The sequence below is a fragment of the Brienomyrus brachyistius genome, chromosome 21 (assembly GCF_023856365.1).
Source record: "Brienomyrus brachyistius isolate T26 chromosome 21, BBRACH_0.4, whole genome shotgun sequence".
NCBI classification, from domain to species: domain Eukaryota; kingdom Metazoa; phylum Chordata; class Actinopteri; order Osteoglossiformes; family Mormyridae; genus Brienomyrus; species Brienomyrus brachyistius.
Window position 1 is genome coordinate 17,957,369 of NC_064553.1, and position 14,376 is coordinate 17,971,744.

Here is a 14,376-nt window from a genome sequence, read left to right on the forward strand (position 1 = left end):
CACAGGTGGGCCCACGCAAAAGGCTATTGATCTGTCTCTCTTCACCCATGTGGCAGGAGCCACGGGCCTCTGACACCCTGACCACCCGCTAACACCAGCGCGGTGTTTTTAAAACAGCGAGAATTAGATCTTCGCGTCCTGCTGCAAGGAAACCCGCAGTCAATCGATGCGAGCTGCCTGTCAAGCATCATGAGAAGTCAACAGGGCTGGACTGTGGGCTGGAACAACTGGCAAATGTTACTGTACTCTGCAAGTGTTGTGGGACTGCATGAGACCGTATTTAATTCCTTCCAGTCCTTCAAGTCAAGAGAGCTTTCCTGACATACCACCCATATACAAGTATACAATGGCGCATGATAATGGTGTCCAGGATCACAGTGCTGTCCCCATACAAGAAGTGACCAAGGGAGGGATTCACAGTCGATTGGGGGTGGTGTGGGGCTCCACAAGCTAAACCTCTGCACCTGTGATCGTGAAGGTCGCTGCTTCAAGTCCAGCCTTGGCAGAACAGTCACATGTCCATGGATCCTTGAGAGCTTAAGTCCCAGCTCCATGGGTGCTGTAGGAGGCTGACACTATGCGGTGATTCCCCAGCTTCATGGGTGCTGTAGGAGGCTGACCCTATGCGGTGATTCCCCAGCTCCATGGGTGCTGTAGGAGGCTGACCCTATGTGGTGATTCCCCAGCTCCATGGGTGCTGTAGGAGGCTGACCCTGTGCGGTGATTCCCCAGCTCCATGGGTGCTGTAGGAGGCTGACCCTATGCGGTGATTCCCCGGCTCCCCCTCACCTGCGTGTGTGTCTCATGGGGAGCAAGATGGGGGAGGTGAGTATCATCATCATCATTTAAACATGCAAAAACACCGAGCAGTGCAGGAGAAGGGGGGTAGATTCAAGACCGTAAATACCTAGTGCCTGATATATGCAAACAATGGTAATAAATGCTAAAGAGGTGGCCATTAGGAAGACTCATTATCTCTCAAGCATCTAATATAGATTCACCAATTATGGGTGAACAAGTGTTAAGTCATTTCTGCAACTGGAACAGGTGCAAGTGGGTATCCCTTTAGCAATGCCTGATCAGCATAGGCAAGGTACATCACGCTAGCTTCTGATCCTGGGTCAGTTGGAAGAGTGCATATTCATTTACAATGTGTAACGTTTATTATTAATGCATGCCACATATGCCCAGCTTCCCAGGCTTAATGATATTCCCCTTAAACCCCTTCACTGCAAATGCAAACTGCAAAAAAAAAAAAAACATTTTACATCTCTTCACTTATTAAAATTGCCCCACAAGGCCCTAATATCTTATAAGTCGAGTTGGAGAATTATTTTAAAGAGGCACGGAGACATGGATCTTCAAGGCATCCGCAAAACTGTTTCCCGTTGAAATTGAATCATGCCACATCTGGCCAGACATGCAGTGAAAGCACTGTATTTAAGTTATTAGGAATAATGCCCATCCATCCATATTCCAACTGCAGTACAGGGCTGGGGGGGGGGGGAGGGTGTGCTTGAGCCTTTTGTTCATTTGCAATTGTGGAGAACAAATGCTCAGAGATTGGGATGAAAATTCAAACCAAAGGTCCCCAACACCTCTTCTCACACCATATATATTAAAGGAGGAGTACAGGGCCACAGATTCCTTCCTTGACCTTGTTGAAGTGTGATTTCTTACAGAGAAGGAGTGAATCCTGATTTCCCACGATGAAAAAAGAAACTGCAGCATGTCACCTACAGGCTAAGGATGGTCTTTGCATGACCTGCTCTCAGGCAAACCCACTACAAAACTTCGTTTCACCCTCGAGAAACCCCACGAGCAAGCCGAAACCTCAAAGCAAGCTTTTGCCTCAAAAAAAAAAAAGAAAACGCACCGTTGGGACGTGTAGTTCAGAGTGAGTTTACACCTGGCTGGCTTGTTCATTTGAAGGCACTCTGATGGCTCACCATGCGAAAGCCGGATAGAAAAGTGAAACACGTCTTCAGCCTTCAAACATCAGGCCACTCAGAGCCAACGTCACAATGTATATTGAAGAGGACCCCCTGGATAGCATCCACCGGGGGACGTTACAATGCACTGGTGGGTATTCGCAGTGCGCCGCTAACAGCTGAACAGCATGGGAGTGGTGAGACATGCAAGGAGACTGCCGATGAGATGCAGGCCGGCCTTAGACTGCCTGCCTGAAACTCACAGTCGGTGGCTTCCCTGCCAGTCCCCAAGCTTCTAATCTGCCCATCTGGCTCTTCTGCCCGTCCTGACCCTCTTTTTTGGACAGAAAGTGGCCGACTTCCTAAGCGAGAGCTTAAGATAAGGAGAAGCCTCCCCCCACAACTAAACGCACACTTCAATCCACTGGAGACAGTCACGTGGGCCTCCCCTCCAAAGCCGAACAGGGATTTTATTGCATTTGCAGTTATTCAAATGGCAATATCCTAATACAGCTCTCCTGGGTTCACCAGATGATACACCCACAACCTAGATGCATAAATTACATCGACGCTATAATAAGAAGCCATTATGAGCAACTGAAAACAGAGGAAATTAAGCCCTCTCAGTGTTTTACGTGGAGTACGCTAGCATGTCAACAATTTAAGCCCCCAACAGCGGCAGCTGTCGTCAGATGCGGGTGAGAGACGTGAGCCCAGGCAAGCCGCCAGCAGCTAACAGCATCTGCTGATCCAGGTATTGGAGACATTAGTTACATTGAGTAAACAGCACTCAATCAGTGGGTTTGTGAATATGCAGGCCTTTTATGAAGCACCTCGGGGAAGGGGACATCCATTTGGCTGGCCAGTAAGCATGAACACCGAGAAGCTTGTTAAAGTGGAGAGGGTCTGGGGCAGTTTTCATGTTTCTATGGCTCATCCATACACAGGATTTATTTCATTTAGATAGATGGATGGATGGATGGATGGATAGATAGATAGATAGATAGATAGATAGATAGATAGATAGATAGATAGATAGATAGATTGATTGATTGATTGATTGATTGATTAAACCCCTCAGGTACATTTGGGTATCAGGGACATTTACGTATAAAAGTCAAAGACATGCATACATACTGTGCACATATACTGCATATTACCATGCCCACAATAAATGGACAATTTACTTATCAGAATCATCTTGTTTCTAATTATCAAATATAATCATGATTTACCTAAGAAGTATAATGAGAAAGGACACTGAAAAGTAATGACTGAGCTAGCGGCCAGCCTTCTCGCTGGACCTGGCGTCATGGCTGCTTATTTCCACTGGGGACATGCCAGCGAGGCAAAAGGCAAGAAGTGAGCAACATTGATCTCAGTCTGATATTGCAGCCAGATGGACTCATAGTCTATGTCAGAGTTTTGGGCCCAGGTGCTGCTCTCTGAATGAGAATGAATGGCCGTTTATCTGCCACCACAGCTCGTTCTCCATCGTCCAGCTACAGAATGTGTGAAGTGTTGAGGCATCTCCAGTTCAGCTTCTAGTTTTGTTGGGTTTTGTACAAAGAGACAAATTAATCACCCACTTTGGCCCAACTTCTTCGTACCAGTTAAAATTAGAGTAGTGGCACCTCATTAGCTTTGCTAAGGGATATTTTAAGTAGTTCTTTGTCACACATACAGGCAAATGCTGGTCTCTGTCATTAGATGTCCCCTGGTGTTTTCTGTCTTCTACAACTTTTAGCTTTGCATGTTAATGTTATCATTGTGAGGAATGTACCATTGCATCCTCTACTCAATATTAAGTCCCATACATGTTATCTTTGTGAGGAACGTACCATTGCATCCTCTACTCAATATTAAATCCCATACATGTTATCTTTGTGAGGAACGTACCATTGCATCCTCTACTCAATATTAAGTCCCAGAGTTGACAACGGGGGAAACGGAGCTTTGCAATAACAGCTGGGCAGCATAAATCATGCTGACGGGGAGGCAGGAAGTGGAGGATGCTGCGTCAGCTGCGATCTACGTGAGGAATGATAAAAGTAAACCAGTTTGCGGAGGCTCGAGACAGAGATATTTGTGCCAAGACTTTATTGAGAGATCCCCTCACGAGCTAATGAGATTGCTCGCCTGTTAGCCCCAAGGGACGATTCCCTTTCTGTAAATAACCACTGCCCTCCTTAAGATCCCTGCGTCAGCATAACTCATCCATCTGAGATTTATCACCGCTGCCGTGCCGAACGACAAAGCGTGCAGAGGGATGAAGGCAGCCCCACCTCTCAGTCCTGTAGTAATCAGAGTGATTTTAAGAGGTCTGGCTCCTCCATTCCCAAAAGCGGCAAAAGTGAGACTGATAGCACAGGATGCTGGTTATAAGTCAGGGCCACCGGGGACTAACTTGGAATGAGGAAACCGGAGTGGAAGAAGGACGACAATATCCATTATCTGTGCACACTTTTTTTGTATTTGTAGCATTTAGCCTCTCATTTAAAAGTCGTGAGAAAACTCACTAGTAAAGAAATGTTTTTCTTAACAATATGCATCTATGGGGACCCTCGTTAGAAAGCAATGCAATAATGACCAATTATTTGAGCTGGACACATCGATTTAGTGCTTCTGTGGCCTTATTATCACTTTGGGGTACGTTTCCCAAAAACTCATGTTGGTAAAGTACATACTGTAGTTGGAACCATTGTATCAACTATGTAAGTTGCTAACGTTGTTAGCAGCTATGCTTTTGGGAAATGTACCTCAGAAGTAACACTGAAGGAGTGAAGGCAAATCGCAGAGGAGTTCGTTGGGCCACAGGTTTAGCTCATTAGTTCTACTGCTGTGGAATAAAGACGAACCCGGCTGACAGTTGGTGAGCTAAAACTGTAGGAAGCCCATATCTCTGAAATGCTATGCTAACAGTAGCATAGCAGTGTTTATTTTGCCTTCTATACTTGTGCTGCTGGTCTGGCAAGATGGGAAATCCAGCAAAGCGATGGACAGGCCAAGCTTCCCTGTCTTAAAGGCCAACAACTTCTGCTCTACAAGTACCACTGTGCAACATCCTTGGACATGTTTTCCAGTAAGAGACAGAGTCACGAGACTCCAGCACGACTCTCCCACTTTTTCTCTGCGGTATAGTTTGCTATGAGAAGTTCCATCCTATTAATATCTCACAACCTGGGGCACTTGAATCAATTGGCAAAGACGTTCATGTAACCACCAACCCACAAGACTCTGCTGTGTTGGCCTGATAGCAAGCTAACGCCGCATGCTACGCTGCAGCTGTAATAAGCTAACCTCTGAAATGTGCTGAGTTGCAATTACACAAGAAATGTTCAAATATGATTTTGAAACAGCAAAATGCATGCAGCTGAAGCTTAATAACTGCACAGCTGAATAGCAATCAGCTAGATAGTGCCGTCCTCAGACTCAGCTTGGCTACATTCAAACTGGAACTAAATCTGTTAAGTCTCATTAATGCGGTGAGGTTAGTTTTTCAGATACATATTGCGGGCATTTCCTGCTATGCTGTCTGTGGTTGGAATGCTGTTGTCATTGCTAGAGGTTTAAATGTGAGGAAACTGTTTATTTGTGTAGGTTTTCTCCCACAGTATGCTTACATTAACCATTAGCAGAAGATTTCTTTCTGCATCTACGGTACCTTCTGAAGGACTTCTGCAAAGCTGCATCTCAGCTTCCACAATCATAATTGGACAAGCAATAACTGAAAATTGTACTTATTTATACATATTCTGAATCTATGTCCTACTGTATAATGCACAAAAATGATGTAACTTTTTGCTCTGGTATTTTGTATTTGAAAATGTTCATTGGCTCAAATATATTTTCATGCGATTCTGTCATTCCTGACTACAGGACAGCAGCTTTCCCAGAGTGATGCAGACTCCCCATCCACATGTGAGATGCCTGAAGAGCGCCGATCGGGCTCAGCATGGTAGGGCATCGTGTCACTGTGCTGTGGTGTATCTTTGGCCCTTTCCTGATATCTGGCATCGCTGCTGTTTCAAAATATAAAAGCTTAAATATGTAAGAGGTCATTTTCCTGTAGCTGTGAAAAGCCACAATAATAATCTGATTCTGGAAAAGAAAGAAAGAAAAAAAAACGGATGGCTGCCTATCGTAAGCTGTCAGGGAGGAAATTAATTTCAGCTCCTTCCGTTCAATGGAGTGTAAGACGTAACCTGCGGCTAAGCTTCCCTGCTTGCCTGAGTGGCTGATTGAGTAAGAAATCACTCCTTCTAATTACAGAGAACATTATCTTATACTAAGTTTATCAGTCCAGGGTTCTGAATCCATTATTACAATACACATTAGTACATAAGCGGTGTAGCAGTCTGACATGCATTTGTACACCGAGAAATAGTGTTTGTTACTAGGCTCCTTTAAGGGATGATGGGATACGTCAGTCTGGCAATTGAAAAGGTGTTGCTATTGCTACTGTAGCCAGTGCTTGTTGACCTTGGAGTGTGTCAAGATCACAGAATGGAAGCCACACGCAGCTATTTTCAAATAAAGGAATGTATCCCACATTCGGCTGTGTCTTGTCATTCCTGGCAGAGTCTCTCTCTGGCTGAATCGTTACATGGAGTTGTGCGCGGCTCTTGTGCGCCTGTTTGTGTCAGTGGTGTCCCGCACTGATGTTCCCCACAGCAGCTGGCACTGAGTCTTCCAGAAACCTCAAGCCTCATGCCCATGCACTCTTTGGCTGTGCTTTAGATCAACCCCCCCACCACCCTCACCATATTGGAGGAGGGGCCAGACAACAACCTTGCTTTCCAGCTAATTATTGGGGGTGTGTAATATAGATCAAGCCAGATAGCAGGGTCATCAGGTGTGGATCAGGGCACTAATCCACACATCGGGAATCATCGGAATCCATCCAACCAATCAGCATCAACCCACCTACAGCCACCAGCATCACCCTACAGAACCCGCCAATGGCATATCACGAGATTAATAGTCAGGGCGCAGACTCATCAGCTGCCCCCTGGAGTGAGCCCCCCTCCCCACCATGCTCACCTGCGAAGGGCTCAGGTGCATCCTTGTCCAGAGCCACAAGCGGCGGGTCCAGGAGGACGGTGTCCAGATTCTCCACTATGACCCCATGGTACGACGTTTCAATCCATGGTTTGTGCTTGTTCACTGCAGACACAAGGCGGGGGGGTGTGAAAGCCAAATTCTGTGAAACAATTTTTTGATTATATTTCTACATCATGTCATTTTTGTTATCAATACCTGTTGCATATTGCTTTAGATTTCTAATATTTCAAAATGATAATCATGGAATTGATGTTAAGTTGATATGCCGATATTGTACTCCTTTATTGTAGGATCTCTACTATCCATAAGTAAATATTAGAAGATCAAAAACTAATGACTAGAATGAATAGAAGGTATAGACCCCTGCATGTTTTAGAGGTATCCAGCTTTTTGACTGTATTTTGCAGCCTTATCGCCTGAATCTGTTTACTTGATTATTTCAAGCAGAATAATCAATTTTAGCATTCCTCACGATCTGTTCCTTTGAATAGCCTGCATTTAATTGAGGTGGGTGATCAAAATCAGCACTGGATACAGATAGGAATCAAAAGCTACCCTTTACTGTGCCATATGAGAGAAGCAGCTCCATTGTAACCAAACTCAGAACTGGAATTTTGTCACTATAGGCAGCATTATGGGCAGCATTGGAAGTTTGTTACTCTGGGCAGTTAGGAAATAAAAGCAAAAAATAAGCAATGACAAAATAGGGTAAATTAGTGTCAATCTTCTTTTTTCAACCATGATCTGACGTCACAGTCAAGCAAGAAAAAAGTATACTGAATTATTGCCATAACAGAGCCGCAGTCTAAAACGAAAGGGCCAGACTGAGATAAGCAAAAATGAAATTAAAATATAAGAAACATTATCTAATCATTTTGGCCTCTGTGCACCAAGCCAACTGCCCCCAGGGCCTTGTACATGTCCTCTAGTGGTGATACATGAAACAGCAACCGGGAGGATGCCCGGAATGCACCACCGTGAGTCACACGGGGGTCTTGGATGGTAGGTGGCAGGAACTCACCTTCCCTTTAGTGTATTCCCGTCAGGAAAAACTGCTGAGATGGCAGCGGGTAGTCAATTAAATAAAACACTGGTTTATTATTCCCAGCAAATGACAGAGCCATCATGCAGTTTACCACATTGTCACCTGAACAATTACCCTGGCACTGCACAATTACTGCTTCCCTACAGGTAGTCACATCTGCAATGGATTAATACTACCCCTCTGGGAGCAGACTAATGATATGCTCAGAAACAAATGTGCAATCTTAATTCAGAACATAAATAATGAAATTCCTAAATCAACATTTGAGTGAGATTGTCTTCTTTAGAGGCGTCCCCCAGGCCGCTACATTCTTAAAGAGCTCTGACACTAAGGAGACAGTGTCACCTTCTGCGCTACGTCAGGTCAAGGAGGCTGCCATGTCACTGCCGGGCCTCCTGCATTACTGCTTCCAGGTCAGAGGTCAAACAGCCCAGGAAGTGATTACAGCGTGAATGAAATAGAAATGGATCAAAAGTGCATCAATTAGGGGCAGTGTAATGTAAAAGCAGATGGGTGTGGTGAAGGTTCGACCTTGGTGGGTAACAGAGAAAAACTCCAGTTTCTGTTAATCCACATCACCACAAATGCCAGCTATAGGAAAAAATATACTTGTGAGACAGGGAAAGCCCTGGCGTTTGCCATGCAGGGACAGCTGTATAAATCTTTTCCATTTGCAATCTCCATCTGCTGTGCCTTCCGCCGGTAAGCTAATGATTGGACAGATCCTTGTTTTTGCAGGATAACTCCCACCCCCCACCTCCCCAATTAGCTAATAGGCTACCTCAGGGACCACCACAGGCTGTGTGTGTGATAAGCATTGAGACACCCACATCTCAAACGGAGAAATGCAGCGACATCATCTGCCTGAACCAATGCCGTGCGAGACGAGAGGTGGCTCTCTGCCATTAGAGATGCTGATCTTAAAATCTACTAAGAGCTCTCATATCTTTCAATACGCTCGGCTATGTACACTATTCTAGATGGTATTACTGTATGAACAAGGGTGCCATGACTGTGGAAACATAAAGGCTAAAACAGCATTCTCATTTCCTCAACACGGGGTACCCGGAGACCTCTGATTCTTCAAAAGAAAGGTTCAGGACTTGATTGTTCACAGTCAAAAGTTCATTCCTCCTTTACAAGCCACTTGTCAGGAAAACTCAAATCCAATCCCCCAGAAGCTAAACAGTAAATCTACTAAACCTTTACGTTAATAACAACCCTATGTGTTGCATATTTCTCTCTGAAAAAAAGGGTATATTGAATAATGTAGAGAGGCTACTGCATCTGAATATTTATTCACAAATCCAATGCTAACTCTAACATTTATTAGGCCAATTCCTATTTTAAACCATGCATACACCCTCTAACCAATGAATAGTTCATATTTTCAAATCTCTCATCTGAATACCTGAAGTGAATAACCAACATTCACACAGAATTTTAAAGCAGGTTGTTGGAATTGTGCAATTAATCTTATTTATGTTATCTTTTGCTGTGCTTTTTAACTTGGCATAAAAATATAGAAAAGTAATTGCAAAAAAAAAACACCCCAACACAAAGAGACACTTCCAGGTCTGACTGTGCAGCTGGGTCAGCCCCCCCTAGAAGATTCCACAGCAGGATCCATACACAAGTGATAAATAAATGACTTGGCAGAGCCAGTGAATCACACTCTGTTCTTCTCGCTGGTAACGGCGTACACCGCCCAGTGCCTGAGATAGGGACCGAGAGCTGATTGGCTGATTAGAGCCTAGTCTGGACCCACTGCCTGGTAGCAGGAGGAGGAGAACGGGAGGCGTGAGCTTAGCGAGAAGTGAACAAAGAGCAGGAGGAGCGGCAGCAGCAGCAGCCAGGAGCAGAAGGGAGGAGGAGGAGCACGACGAGGTAGGATGGAGCAGTGAAAAGGCACACAGGAGCACAAATGTGCCAAGGCCGCAGAGGAGAACTTGGGAGCAGATGGGAGTCTATCACAGCGGGAAGGAGGTCACCGCTGCCCACACACGGACATACAGTCACACACAGCCATATGCTGCAGAAATATCAGCGCAAATGTCACATGCGCGATGCAAATGCTACAATAAACAGGAGGGTCTGCGAATGTTTGGCATCTAACCATTAAAACCCTAATGGCCGAAGAGAGAATATCACATCCCCAGTCAAATTAGCTTATCCATTCATCCATCTTCCAACCGCTTATGCTGGACGGGGTTGTGGGATGGTTCATGAATAAATTTACAAAAAAAAACAATTGTTAGCGTAGGAGCAGTCCATCAAGAATTGATTCTTGTCCAACAAAGCCTTGGTTTTGGGTAGCATATAGCTCCATTGCACTGGAGTGAAGTGTAATTTCAACTAGAATTGCTTAAAGCTATGCTGGGAAATGGAACTTTAAATAGGCAGTATTAAAAAACATCTGGTGTATGGCAACACTAACATTTCAAAAGGCAACTCACAAGGAGCAGACTGCAAACTGTGTAAGCAATAAGTTACTCGTCATTAAAAAATAACCAGTATTAGCTACTACTAAAAAATGTTTGGTATTCCTTATTTCATAGTTATGTCAATGATTAAAAATATTCAACAATTGGGGTCAAAACGATGTGACTCAGGTAAACACTGAAAAAGTGGTTTGCTGAAGATCAATATGAAATCTCTGTAGTGCCACTTCCGCAGTAGGAGTCGCTCTGAACAGCTTCAATCAGGACTGGGTCGGTAGGCAGCATTCAAAGACACCCAAGCAACTCATCCAGCTCTACTTGATGTTAAGAAGTAACAACTTTAATCTAATTTTTTTCCAGGTCGCTGAGCCCCTCGCCTTGTCCTAAGAGGTTACCGCAACGATGCTGCGGAGAAACTGTACACAATGAAGATGAAAAATGCCTGGCGAACCCAAGGTTTGCCCTTCCCCACAGCTGGCAGAGTGCCCACACAAAAGTTCCTGCCAGCCCAGTCCCGGCATTTGTCAACATGTCCTTAGGTACGTACACTCCTCCACTAGGGCTATAGCTCGACCCCCTGAGGATGCTGACCATGCTGTGGTAGAAGGCTTTGTGTACAGACCTCCGGATTATGCTGTCAGTAGCTCTGGGTCCCGGATATGGCCTCCCTTGACTGATATGTCTGTGGTGAGTCCAAACAATTTCCAGTCCAATGTGGCTCCCCATGGAGGCACAGTAACACTCAGCGTACCCAGACTGGATGCCATCGCTGGAGTCAGGCCTGGGGGGTGTGAGCCCAGTGGACAAGCACCCAGTGTAATCTGAGTGGGTTCAACCTGAAATGGTGTCATGGAGCCATCGTGTGTGTGAGGATGGGGGAGTCCAGTGTAATGGTAGCCATGCAGTAGACATCAGCTGGGTAAATATACTGTAGTCAGACCAAAATGACCTGTCACTGGATGGAACTAATAGCAAAGTAATACAGCACAGAGCAGCTAAAGCTCTTTGAATGGAGGGACGAAATAAAGAGTTCAGCTCTACCTTACATGAGTATCTCTCAAGCCGGTCCTCGGGAACCACCAGACAGTCCACGTTTGTGCTCCCACCCGGCTCCCTGCAAAAATGTGATCTGACTGATAGGGAGCTGGGAGGAGGAACCTGGAGCTGGGAGGGTCCCTGAGAAACAGGCTGAGAGACACTCTCCTAGGCTAATGAGTTATTCTGTCTGTCTCACTGAAGAAATAGAAGACAAGCATCCAATCCACGTCTCCGCCAACCTGTCGGTTGACCTTCCTTCATCCTGAATCCCACGTCTGTCATGTTTCTCCCCATCGCCTTACAGCAGAGAGATCTTGGCAGGATGACAGCACCATCCACAAGGTGCAGAAGCAAGCTGCTGCAGGTCACGCCCCTCTGCCATTCTCACTTGAAAGTTGGCCTGTTGTTCTGGTCGTGCTCAGACTAAAGCGATCGAAAGTATACAGTGTTTAAGGCGCTGACCAAAATTACACACATATTGAGAGCCAAAATTTTAATTCAGAATGTGAACAATTATAAGCCAATTTTGCATATTTCCATGCTTATTTTTAATTGCTGTAATGCGAATATAAATGTGTCATTCTCCCCTGATTTGCAACTGGGGTTAATTGTTGCTGCTTGCTTATTTACCTAACAACCGTTAAATAGACAAGATGCGCAGTGTTCCAGAACAATCCATTCCAAGCTTGATTATTTACACATCACATGTCTTCATGCAGGAGTGCTGCATGTATGCTCCAGCTGGTGAGTTTTGTAGTGTTTTTCACTTAACAAGACTCATCTATATCTCTATGCAATCCTATAGCAAGACACCAGCAGGTCATGATTTACCATTCGTATAACAAAATGCACTTTTCTAATATACAAACTGTCATCTTGAATCAGAGATGTTCTCAAACTCTGCGTTGTGTGGACTGAATGTGTTAAATGACATTAATTGAACATCACTAGTGACTGATATATGAGACATTCCAACCATAAACTATTCAGGGGTGGGGAACCGGATTCATGGAGGGCCGGTTTTTGCAGGTTTTTGGGATGACCTCTCAATCAGTGAATAATAAAGCAACGGTTCTCAACTCAGCTTGCTATAGAAACCAAAACCTCTATGGATGGTTTATACAACTTGCTGTAAGGTAGACAGAAGAATCCGAAGGACAATCACTTGAATACATTCCTTATTGCAGGATGAACTCTGCTACCCCATTTTACATTCAAACGAGAGCATCTTTGGGTCTGGTCCCTGAGTCGGACACCTGCTCCCATAACCCCTTGAGATTGCACCCTGGCACGTTCCTTTCCAGCCGGCGCACCTCTTTCTCAAATGCCACTGGGTGGAACAAAAACCGCCCACGCAAGGCGACGCTTTCCTTCTAGAGAAGGAAATGTCAAGCACCGCGGAAGGAGACACAGGCTTCCGTGGGAACAGCCCAATCCGCAAGGATCTGGGGCCAAATGCAAGGATCCCTGCATATCCGCCCGGCTGGAAAGTGACAAGCGGCGCAAAGTATTTAATTAAGTTTGGAATGATCATGCCCTCTCTTCTCCTTGTGAAGCCCCGTCGGAGCATTTCTCCATCCTGACATTTAGGGGTCTTGGGTCTGACGGAGCTTGTAAGGGGTGTGCAAATGCCAAACGAGCACAGTCTGCAAGGCACCTCGCGGACTGGAAGCGCTGCGCCTTCCAAACCCAAGCCTCTATTCGGCGCCTCACGTAATCGCACTTCATGAATGCGTCGATGACTGTTAAAAATGCGTAAACATGGCTGGCCGAACAACACGCTAATTGCACGGTGACGTTAAATACCTATATGAAAGTACTGAACCAGGAAGGCACGGAATCGCTTTTATGTGCCGATCATCTGCTGAGGAGGAGCGGGAAATTCTTTTTCCAATGCCACAGCCTCTGTCATATTTTGCAAAATAAACATGGGTGAATGTAGGGAGCCAAAAGTGATTAGGAAGATTTACAAGAGGGATATTAATATTGATTGCTAGGAAAATATAAATAACATATGCTGGATTGGCAGCCTGATGTATGAACCAAGACCTTCTTAATTCTCCGTCAGTCTCCATCAAGGCTGACAAGCAGTCAAGCCTGCAGCACAATCACTGCTCTGGACTGATGATCCAGCTGCTTATGGGCTTCGAAGATTTATAATCTTATCTAATATTGAAAAAGGAATGAGGCCTTTGACTTTTAAACCAACTTGAAAAGGATATAAAATTCAATGGCAGTCTCATCATTTTACAGTCCTTCTCTTTCATGTGCTTGGGAAGTCATCATCTCGACAGAATAACCCCAGATCGAGAATACTTTCATCGTTATTATCCAAAGTCAAATACCGCGTGATACTACTGGAAGAATATATTAGAATTACTATTGAAATTAAATTTAGGGTCTTAACTCCCTCAAGCAGACCTCTCAGTGGACCCAAGCTTGAAGACAGCAGACCCAGAAAGGATGTTGCTTCCCTCTTTTCTGTTGTCTGTTGTTCTTCTTATCTATTGGCTTTTATGCCAATTAGCTTGAGAGCAGGGCACAATAAAACGCCGCTATCATGTTATTCTGAATCCCCTTAGTGAAGCCCTTGCCAATATGTTCCTCCAAATAAGTACTCAGGTAGCTTTCAGCCAATCGCCGGGCTCATTCATCAGCCCAGCAATCAATCTGCTAGCGTGCTCCACAACGCCTACTAATTTTCACTTTGAGCAGAAAAGAAAAAAGTTCTTCTAAGCTCATTCCCGTTTAGGCTGGCTCATGTGAAAATATTCCACCCGGTTTTTTTTTTATTTACTTGGTAAGCTGACTCAAAGCTTGCGATTTGATGTTTCGCCTATTTATAGGCTGGTATATT

The 14,376-nt window shown here is 44.9% G+C and overlaps 1 protein-coding gene across 1 annotated transcript in view; it reads right to left on the reverse strand.

The window, feature by feature from the left end:
• Positions 1–14,376, reverse strand: part of LOC125716725 (calsyntenin-2-like) — a 91,884-nt gene that overhangs the window by 43,930 nt on the left and 33,578 nt on the right. The window contains exon 2 of the mRNA XM_048989352.1: positions 6,975–7,097. Within this exon, the coding sequence (XP_048845309.1) occupies positions 6,975–7,097 (123 nt within the window). The remainder of the gene's footprint in view (positions 1–6,974; positions 7,098–14,376) is intronic.